Source organism: Ceratosolen solmsi, unplaced genomic scaffold (genome assembly GCF_000503995.2).
Source record: "Ceratosolen solmsi marchali unplaced genomic scaffold, CerSol_1.0 scaffold1, whole genome shotgun sequence".
Classification (NCBI taxonomy): Eukaryota; Metazoa; Arthropoda; class Insecta; order Hymenoptera; family Agaonidae; genus Ceratosolen; species Ceratosolen solmsi.
Genome location: NW_011948415.1, coordinates 12,414,476 through 12,425,153, shown reverse-complemented (window position 1 = coordinate 12,425,153; position 10,678 = coordinate 12,414,476). Strand labels below are relative to the sequence as shown.

The 10,678-nt window shown below is 44.1% G+C and overlaps 2 protein-coding genes across 3 annotated transcripts in view; one reads left to right on the top strand and one right to left on the bottom strand.

The window, feature by feature from the left end:
- Positions 1–302: 302 nt before the first annotated feature.
- On the top strand, positions 303–2,436 carry EndoG (endonuclease G, mitochondrial). Of its 2 annotated transcripts, none has more exons than XM_011508033.1 (5): positions 303–609; positions 1,253–1,446; positions 1,527–1,763; positions 1,879–2,059; positions 2,210–2,436. In XM_011508033.1, the coding sequence occupies exons 1-5, from the start codon at positions 337–339 to the stop codon at positions 2,306–2,308; spliced, it is 984 nt and encodes a 327-aa protein (XP_011506335.1). In that variant the 5' UTR covers positions 303–336; the 3' UTR covers positions 2,309–2,436. The 2 variants fall into 2 exon arrangements, with proteins under 2 accessions (XP_011506335.1, XP_011506334.1); XM_011508032.1 differs by having other exon boundaries at positions 1,229–1,446.
- Positions 2,437–4,548: 2,112 nt separating this feature from the next.
- The window catches only part of crb (cell polarity complex component crumbs), an 83,363-nt gene continuing 77,233 nt past the window's right edge, over positions 4,549–10,678 (bottom strand). The window contains exons 14-19 of the mRNA XM_011508031.1: positions 9,695–10,444; positions 8,424–9,252; positions 7,478–7,847; positions 6,740–7,055; positions 5,246–5,662; positions 4,549–4,890 (exon numbers count right to left, since the gene is read on the bottom strand). Of these exons, the coding sequence (XP_011506333.1) occupies positions 4,663–4,890; positions 5,246–5,662; positions 6,740–7,055; positions 7,478–7,847; positions 8,424–9,252; positions 9,695–10,444 (2,910 nt within the window). The 3' untranslated portion in view covers positions 4,549–4,662. The remainder of the gene's footprint in view (positions 4,891–5,245; positions 5,663–6,739; positions 7,056–7,477; positions 7,848–8,423; positions 9,253–9,694; positions 10,445–10,678) is intronic.

Sequence of the window (10,678 nt, the reverse complement as noted above, 5' to 3'; positions counted from 1 at the left end):
TTCTTGAAATATTGTATAATTCGTTGTCAATTCAGATTCACGAATTCAACCGCATGTTAGCCGTAATATGGAGAATTTTCAGCCAAGAAAAGCCTACATGCAGATTCCTGAGCTCGTTAATTAATGCAAAAGCACACGAATATTGTCCCCGAGGAAAGAATCATAATTATGATTTTGAATGTTCGCGCATTTTAGAATGGCGATTTCATCTGTTGAGGGAAAGCGTTCATAGGTGGCCTATTAAGGTCCTAGGCATAATTAGATCGCAATCGTATTTCTATCGTAGCGGCAAACGTATTCGGTTAGTTGTCGTCGAGGAGGAATTAAAGGATAGTCATGTCGAGCTCGTGGAAAAGTGTGATGAAATTATCATCGATGACGGGTGCGAGTTTAGCCGGTTGGTTAGCCGGTAAACATTACGAACGGCATTGGAGTGGCAGCTTGGGGAAAAATGACGGGCGGCGGTCTTTTCTGTATGGGACGAATGTCAAAAGTTTCCCTGGATTGCCTATCTTCGGAACGGTGTCGGCTGCTGCGCCGATCCATTCGGCCGATGAGTTCAACGAGATGGGTCCGAAATTATCTGTGTCTGAATCTAGAATAAGTCAAGTACGTCAGCACTAATTAGGCTCTACGGATGATAGTGACTTTAACCTAAAATTATGCATCTCTATCACATTTTTATTATTAATGACTCTATCCTAATGCTTATTCATTTATTTTGCATTGATAATATACCTGCCATATGATTTTCTATATTAATTAATCGCAGAATTCAATGTATTAATATAAAGCTTGTTGGCACTTAGGTTTTTAATGAAATAATTGTGTCTCTCGTTGAATTGAGATGCCAACGAGTATAGAACTTTTATGTCACAATGGTTCTGTAAATGTCATTACAATTTGAAATGTGTGCGAGTATTATGTAATTGAAAGTTTTAATTAATAATAATAAAATGGATTAATATATATATATATATATATATATATATATATATATATATATATAAATGTATGTATATAAATATATAGTTGTATTTTATTTGCTTTATACTTTGTCAATGACTAAAGAGCCTATTAACGATAATTTCAAAGATTTTATATTTGATTTTATTCACTATTTTATTAGCTTGTACTTGTAGAGTACATTATTTATCGCCTATTTACAATTAGGTCCAGAATTAAATTCTCTTGTAATAATATGTTTACTATAATCATTAATATAAAGTGGTTCTGCTGTCATCGTCCGCAGATTATGAAATATGGCTTTCCAGGATTGGACAATATAAGGTCTTACGATGACTTTGTTCTTTCATACGATAGAAGAAATCGAGTTGCTCATTGGGTTTTTGAACACCTTACGAAAGAAAGTTTGAAAAAGAACGATCAGATCGATCGTTCGAAATGTGAATTTGTACCCGACACGTCTATTCATCCATTTTTTAGGTATATTGTATAAGACATTATATCGACCTCTTGAGAAAATAATCATGCAAACTGAAGTTAAAATTTTTTATCTAATGTAGATCGCAGAATACGGATTATAAAAAAAGTGGTTACGATCGCGGACATTTGGCTGCTGCTGGAAATCACAGATTACATCAGAAGCACATACAGCAAACATTTTATCTGACAAATATGGCGCCGCAAGTAGGAGCTGGTTTTAATAGGAGCTCGTGGAATAGGCTAGAAATTTATGTGAGAAGCTTGACAAACATATATAAAGATGTATATGTATGCACAGGGCCCTTATACTTACCAAAGTAAGCCAAGTGCTCGGCCACTTTTATTAGTTATTTTATTTTCTTGTCTTTTACGCCTTTCATTTACAATCCGGTTGGATCTGGTTGCGCTTCATTGGAATTTCATTGTATTTAGGGTCGAATCGGATGGTAAAAAGTACGTCAGATACGAAGTTATTGGCTCGAATCACGTTGCAGTCCCCACACACTTTTACAAAATCATTGTAGGCGAAACAAAAGATTTGAAGTTAGAAATGGAAGCTTTTGTAATGCCCAATGCGCCCATCGACGATGATGCGCCATTAAAAAACTTTCAAGTATATAATTTTAATATTACGCTAATATCGAGTATTTAATAATATATAAGCATAGAAAATTTTGTTCGATTGTCCAATAATGAGCTTATATAGAGTTTGAATGTAAAGGTAATTATTGTCATTATGATTATAAATGTGAATTGTTCGTAGGTTCCACCGGAAAGTGTCGAGAGGGCTGCGGGATTGTTATTTTTTGATAAGCTTTCAAAAAATAAACTACACAAAATTAATGGAAAAAGCATAAAGTGATATGGAAAAATTGAATTAGTAAAATTTGTAAAAATGCGCGAAGTGCAATACGATAAGAAGGAAATTATTTTCGTTTTTATATTTTACATTAGAACGAGGCACGAATCGAATGTATTTTGTATATACAAAACAACTTTGTGTGCACAACTTAAATTATTTAAGTGACAAAGTGTAATATTTTTAGGATCGCATTGTATATATTATTCATGAAAAATGATAACGCTAAAGCGACTGATTTTGAATTATTATGTTTATTGCTTGTACACTTGTATCTCATATTAATAAACAATCGTCGTCGTCGATTGATATTGAAAAAGAACAATTAAGAGCAGTTGAGCAGTTTCTTTAGCAAAAAAATCTTGTTACCTGAATGTCAGTCTTGCTAAAATGTTAAATCAGTGGTGCGATTGCTCCCGCAATATGTATCCTTAGGTCCTTAGAGACTAAGAAGTCGAAAATTTATTTAAAATTCACTATCTCGTCGACACACTACGAATCGCGATTTAAAAGAACAGAATGAAAGATAAAATAAAATAAATAAATAAAAAAAAAAGGAAAAGAAGAGGGAAAAAAAAGGAAAAAAAAAGGAAAAAAAAAAGGAAAAAAAAGGAAAAAAAAAACAAAGAAAGGAAAGAAATCTCAATTACGCATGTTTCTTTTTTTTCTTTTTCTTTTTCTTTTTCTTTTTCTTTTTCTTTTTCTTTTTCTTTTTCTTTTTGTCGAGCTTGCAATTGGTAATAATGAGCGAGCAAACGCGTGCTCGCCGTAAAATGAACAAGGTACTTTGGTCGTGTCGGCTTACACAAACGCACAAGCGCACACTCGCCGCGCACACGAGGACACACGCACAACGACGTACATATATTATATATGCATACACGCGGCGGCACATACAATATTAATTCGAAGAGCGTATTTAAAGTTAAATACTACCTACTTTCATATAAAATCTTACTCGATAAAAGCGTTAATAATTTTCATTTCTTAACATAATTTACGACTTATCTTACGCACTATTTACAAAATAAACATGCAGGACTACGTTTTCGTTGAGTTACAACTCGCGCCTTATTGCCCGGATAATACCAGAATAACTGCGTGCGCAAAATACTAGCGTAACGCCGCTCTTCTCCTTCTAATAAATTACGCCTCTTGACCTCAATATGCTACATTGTCATTTGAGATCATCTCGTATCGAAGTGAAAGAACAATTGCCAAATAAGCAGACGCGACGGCAGTAAAAAAAAAAAAAAAAAAAAAAAAAAACACCCTACCGTTTCTCCGCTCATTATCCTTACGAATAAATTAACTTTTTGCAAATGGAGTATATTTTAGGCATTACGGTGGACGGGTTTCGCGTTAATTTCTATCAAGTTCAGCGTAACTCTTACTTACACTTATAAAAACCATTAAGTACACTTGGAATGATTTTCCTCGCAAAGGCAGAAACTGGCATATCCTCGTTATCGTTAAAAAGACCTTCGTTAAACGAGCCGATGATCGTTAGATATTATCCGATCGTCGTAGATGTAATTAGAATGTCGGAGGGGTGGAGAAAAATTCGCTTCATCCTTGATTGTTGCATAGAAGAGGCGAGCGAGTCTCGTCGCCGGTCGAGGCAATTTTGCCTCAGCACGAGCGACATTTACCGACCGACCATCAGACTCCTTGTCCCCGAGCGCATCATCACAATCTCGTAGCGCGCTTCCCAGACGAAAACAACACGGATAACGAGAGGCTCCCCGACTCCATCTTAAAAATATTCTCACGCCTCGGATCCCCAGTAGCCGACGGATCAAATAACGAGCCGAACCTACGCACCTTCGGCCACCTGCGAGCCGCCTATCGCCCTTAAAATTAAAATTCAAGCTGTGACATTACGGAACGAAGAAGACCCACAAAGTACAATATTAATCGGTGGCAGCGAAGCACTCGCGTAAACATACGTCCCACGCATACGTATAAAGGGGAACGTTAAGGACTTAATAATGGTTAACGTCGATTACTCGTTACCACTACTGTTGGTTAAGCAACGACAACAAGCTTTAGACAATCTCTTTAGGAGGAAAGAGGAGGCCGATGGCAAATCAGCTGGCTTTCGGCTATTAAAAAGCTATTAAAAAGCCTTCGTTTGTCGCAGCTCGTTGAACTTAGTCGTCGATGCAGGAAATAAGAAATGCCAGGCCTCTGTGGTCCGCCCTCGTCTAAAGAGCGATCCGATCGTGTTGTAGTCCTCGGTCGTCCGATCGGTCGTCGTCTGGTTATGTGGGTCGCGCGATACTCTCGCACTCGCTCTCGCCCCTTCAATCGATAATCTTGGACGGGACTAGGATACAAATTGACGATAGAGTCTATTAAATGAGTCTCTCCTCCGGCGGTGGTTTCATCACGTTGTCCATCTCTACCCTGGGATTGCTGAATTCTTGTGCGGAGGGGCTGTAGGTGCCGCGGGTCGCTCGTTTCTTCCGCGCCATCATGAAGAGGGCTATCAGCGAGCCAGCGGCTACGAGGAAGAGGATGCCGACGATGGGCCCGACGATCACCGCGATGTCCAGTGCCTGACTTCCCAGAAAGTGCTCCGACTGCAAGGGTTAATAAGCCCGGTTAATAATAATCAATAATCAATAATCAATAATCAATAATCAATAATCAATAATCAATAATCAATAATCAATAATCAATAATCAATAATCAATAATCAATAATCAATAATCAATAATCAATAATCAATAATCAATAATCAATAATCAATAATCAATAATCAATAATCAATAATCAATAATCAATAATCAATAATCAATAATCAATAATCAATAATCAATAATCAATAATAATCAATAATATAAGCGCTCGTCGTCGTGGGGCCCATCGTTGCGACAGACAGACTGGTCGCGATGACTACCATCTGTCCAACTATGGTTACGTGGTGACTCTTACCTCGGTGCAGTTCTGCCCGGTATAGTCAGGCGGGCAATGGCAGGTGTAGCCCTTGTCCTCGACGCACTCGCAAGTGCCGCCGTTCTTGCAGTAGTCGTTGTCCTTGCAGGGATCCTCCATCTTGCAGTTGTAGCCACAGTATCCGGGTTCGCAGAGGCAGCGGTAGCTACCCGGCAGGTTGTCGCACTTGCCGAAGCCGCAGTCGATCAGCGGCTTGAGGCACTCGTTAATGTCGTAGGTGCAGTCGGTGCCCGTGTAGCCCGTGGCCGTGCAGTCGCACGTAAAGTTGTTGACCTCGTCGTGGCACTTGCCCTCGTTTTTGCAGGGTACGTTGCCCTCGAGGTCCGCCGCGCAGTCGTCGATGTTGGTCTCGCAGTAGAGGCCCGTGAAGCCCAGGGGACACGAGCACTGGGGCGTCTGAGCGGCCGGAACAACGATGAGAATCACGAGGAATAACGCGTTAAAAGAAATTAAAAGTTTACGAGGCGCGTGGCTCTACGTAATCATCGTCCTCGTCCTTATTGTTGTTGTTGTTGTTGTCGTCATCGTCGTCGTCGTCGTCGTCGTCGTCGTCGTCGTCGTCGTCGTCAGCATTTCAAAAATCTCGAAATCTTGGCCCATGATGTTTTTGTCATTGTGTTTACTTGTTCGCGATCACCGATTTTTTTTCCCACTTTATTTGCCCTTTGTCGAATCGACAGGGATCAACGCGTTGCTCCAGGCAAATTACGTCTGTTACCACGAGGTCGGAATATTCGACTTTGTAAAAAAGATTAGCCGAAGCTCGTGAAACGCGGCTATTATTATCACGTGACATTTTTCCTAAATTATATATATATATATATATATATATATGTGTGTGTGTGTGTGTGTGTGTGTGTGAAATGACCGTGAAGAGTGAGCGACAAGTTAATCTAAAATTTAGGATTGGCCACTGTGAAATATACCCGTTGTGCCACCAGATTACTTAAACATACGACTCGGCGCGTTCACCAAGACACGAGCAAAACAACTCCAACTTACACGTTTAAATCCAACAAAGCCAACTACGTTTATTTATATATTATCAGTTATGTGCCAATGGAGATTAGCAGAGACGAGCCGCCATGTGAAAGGAAAACACAACAAAGAATGAGCCACCGGTAAATATAAACGGCGCCGATCGTCCAAAATAACTTGCCCTTAACCCAGTTCTTATTATTGTTATTGGGCTAATTAAACAATGCGGTTGTATTAACGCACTAACGCGTGCTTGTTTTTATCTCGGAGAGATAGTAATCGAAGGCAGGCTTACGTAACGGCATGGCGTATTGTTGGTGCTGGAGCGACATGTCGAGTGAACGAGTCGACGAGTGGCATCGAGGAGGTCATCGAACGTCGATTGCCCATCGAAAGTAAAATCGACGATGCTTGAGCGCGAAGGCCGATGGGAAATACATGACGACGGAGGCGACGAGGACGAAACGCGATCTACGAGATGCTCCGCGGACTCACCTGATAGAGGAAGACGCACTTGCCGTCGTTTTGGCAGCCCTTTAGCATGCAGTACGGGGTGTCGCAGAGGTTTCCCTCGTAGCCGGGCATGCAGCTGCAGGTAAAGTTGTCGCCGGTCTTGGGATTGGCGAGATCCTCGCAGGTGGAGCCGTTGCCGCAGGGCTCGTCGGCACAGGTGATGAGTCGGAAGTGCTCGCAGAGCTCGCCGGTGTACTGGTCCGGGCACTCGCAGTGGAACGAGCCCGGGAGATTGACGCAGACCCCGTCGTGTTGGCAGGGCCTGACGCTCACGCACTCGTTCGCGTCCTCCTCGCACCTGCGGCATCGTCGGTGGCGCGAGCATTAGCGCCATCGGACAATCATTATCGCGACGAACAGCCGGGGAGGGACGGGGAAAGGGGTAGGGTACAGCGACAAGATAAGATAAGGCAGAAGCAGCGATCGCACCGCGACTGGATGATCTTTAAGTTGCGTCGTCGTTCGATCGCGCCCGGGATGGGACGCGATCGTCGCTCGGCCTTGGCCATTCGCGTGTCCGTCTTGGACGCCGTTGAGACTCTAGGTTGCCAATGTCAATTGCTTAAAGCCTGGAATTTTATGTCTCGAATCCGCGTTGAAGCTACTATATCCACGTACGATAATCGGGGAATGGACTCCTTGAATCAGGAGATATGTACCTACGCCACCGCAAGAGTTCCCAAGAGCAGGGCATAAGTAATAATCGGGTTAGTAACTTACAGCCATCCTTGCCAGCCGGTCTTGCAGGCGCACGTGTAATTGGCGATGCCGTCGATGCAGGTCGAGTTGTTTTCGCACTTATTGTCCTCGCACTCGTCAATGTCGACCGAGCAGTCGTCCTCGGCGTAACCTGGCGGGCACTCGCAGACGTAACTGCTGAATTGGTCGAGGCAGTGTCCGTTGTTCTTGCAGTTCCTGTCGAAGCAGAGCCGGCAACCGATGTTGTCGTGGCTCGAAGCGTTGTCCTGCTGCAGCGACAAGAACTCCAAGGGCGTGAAATTTGCATTTTGATAAACTTCCTCGTAGGTGAAGTAGTGCAGGAGCATACTGCCGATCCGCACCTCACCCAGGCAACCCTTGAACGCTTCGCCTGTAACGTTGCGTTTTGCCAATTTATTCATTATTACTCGTCCTAATCGTCATCATCATTGTCATTATTCTAGTCTAGTCTTAGTAATGTTTCAGCCTTGTGATTTGAAATTTCTCTTTGAATTTGCAGATAATACATTCGTTACGTTAGTTTCAGTACTAGAGGCTTTGGTATGTTTTTATTAAGTTAATCATCGATTTAAGTTGCCGATCTAACATCTCAGTTCGACTGAGTGAAAAATAATAATTCACCACCAAGTTCATGGATAAATTTGTCTCGACGGCCGAAAACGAGATAGAGATACATAGACATATAGATAGATAGATGGAGAGATAGAATAGATAATATCGATAGAGTAATAGAGAGAGAGAGAGAGAGAGAGAGAGAGAGAGAGAGAGAGAGAGAGAGAGAGAGAGAGAGACAGACAGACAGACAGACAAACATCCGGTATTTCGTAAATTTCGTCGGCAATTATTCGCGCGACCGTGAGATTATTAAACGATGGTCTTATCCAAGGACGCGCAGAGCCAAGACTCTGGTTGGCTTGGATCCGCGTTGTCGATTAATTTATCTTACCGGACAGCATACTGTGTGGCGGCATAGCGGTGGTTAGCTTCCGGTCGGTAAATTCCACCGAGTTCCCAGAGACGGCGTCCCTGCTCTCGATGTGCCTCTCGGTGCCGATGGTCATGTAGGTGTGCCTGTCAGAAAGCGGATTGCCGAGACCGCCGAGGGTGATACTGCCCGTGATGAGGAGCTCGTACCAATCGGCGAAGCTGAAGTTAGGGCTGCTCTGGGGTATGGCGTCGTCGCTCGTGTCCTCGAAGCCGCACTCGATCGAATTATTGCTAAGCTTGAGGATTATAGTTGTCCAGTTGCCGTCCGGTTCCGGCTTGCCAAACGTCAGAAGCCCGCTGTTCTCATAGCCGAATTTCCACGCAACTGTGATCTTGTCCTCGAATACGGAGACGGTGAAGTACGAGTTGCCGGACCTGGGGGCCATGTGCATGAGGGTACCACCGCTGTTCGACCTGTAAGTAATCCTCACTCGGTCGACTGCCGAATCGGTGAGATTCATCGTGTCCGGGTGGCTGTACGCGTAGGTGAACGAGGTAGTGATGCCGTCAAATGTCGCGTTCGCCACACACTCGTAGCCATCGTCCAGGTTTTGGCATTTGGAGCCGGTCGGGCAGTCTTGGAGTTGGCAGAACTCCATCTCCTGGCAGGTCTTGCCCGTGTAGCCACGTGGGCACTGGCACCAAAAGTCATTCCACGTCACGTGGCAGGTGCCATTGTGGAAGCACGGATTCGACGAGCACACGTTGTCCGAGACAACGCCCTCGAGGACTTTCTCTGGATCGAAGCTAACCTTACCGAATTGGACGAGAGCGAGAATGCCTTTGGCCTGTGGGTAACGCGAAGGGGAAAATTATGCCAATATTCAGATATTTATAGGTGTTGTGTCGACCTGCGAGCGCTTTAACGCGAACGATACGTGAGCGAGGACGAGAGGATCGATGTGACGGCAGGCATTGTGACCTCATTGTGCACGCATTGTCCTTACAATAATCGTTTATTGTAGTTCCGTTAAAAGATGAAGTATGTTACGCGTTAATTGTTACGCGCGCGAACTCTTACAACGTGATAAAACAGGGTATTATCCGTAAGTAATAATAATAATAATAATAATAATAATAATAATAATAATAATAATAATAATATAATTTGAAGGTATATAATAGATAAACATGGCGGATGATATTGCGCGAATTATGTGATGTTAAAACTTCGGTAATGATAAGGATGATGAGATAATTCAAAATCACAACAATAGGAGTGAATGTCACCTTTAGGGGATAAAACTCGACGACCATGGTGTCGACGCCGTTCGATATCTGAACGTCCTGGATGATGCCCTTGAAGTTGATTTGGGGTACGTGCGTGACCTCCATGAGCCTGCTGTCAACCTGTCTGATGTACCTCGACACCTGAGGCAGGCCACCGAGATAGAGGACGGTGACGTTGAGTTGCCCGCTCGCGCTGATCGTCTTCCTGAAGTACTCGGTACCGTTGATCTTCACCTGCACGAGGGTGACGTTGCGGATGACCTGTATGAGATGATTGTTGCCGTCGTTGAGCTTGACGCCGCCTACGGTGTAGGCCTCGGTGCCGTTGAACTGGATGCGCACGAGAAGCTCGCCGCCCTCGAGCTGCGCCGCGATGTACGTCTTCTCTTTAGCATCGGCGGATGCTAGGCTGGGCTCGCTACCCAGGTAAAAAATGTCGCCGCGCTCCTCCCGCGTACGTATGAACATGGAGATATCGACGATCGAGCGTACGGCCCGACGCGCCGTGTCTGTTACCCTCACGCTCACGTAGCCATTGGTGATGTTCTCGTAGCCGAAGGTCGCCGCGGTCATATTGTATTGGCAGGTGTAGCCGAGGTAGGGTCGCTCGCACTTGCAGGAGAAGTCGCGCCAGCGGTCGGTGCAGTGGCCGTTGTTATTGCAGGGGTTCGGCGAGCACTGCGCCTCGCGCGGGCAACCGGACTCCACGTTTTGCATTTCCACGTGCTTCGACGATGCGCCCGAGTAAATCTGTTCAAGGACAAGAGACTCCTTATTGTCGTTATCTTGGATTTTAGCCTCGTTACGTTTTTACACGTTTGTGCCATCATTTAAAAGCACATGGTCAGTAAAATGTAATGACTATTGCGGAGAAGAGGCCACGACGAGCACTCGGAAGTAAATTGTCAAATATCGAAACGAGAGATGAGTCGAGGAGTGGAGGAGGAGGAGGAGAAGGAGGAGGAGGAGGAGGAGGAGGAGGAC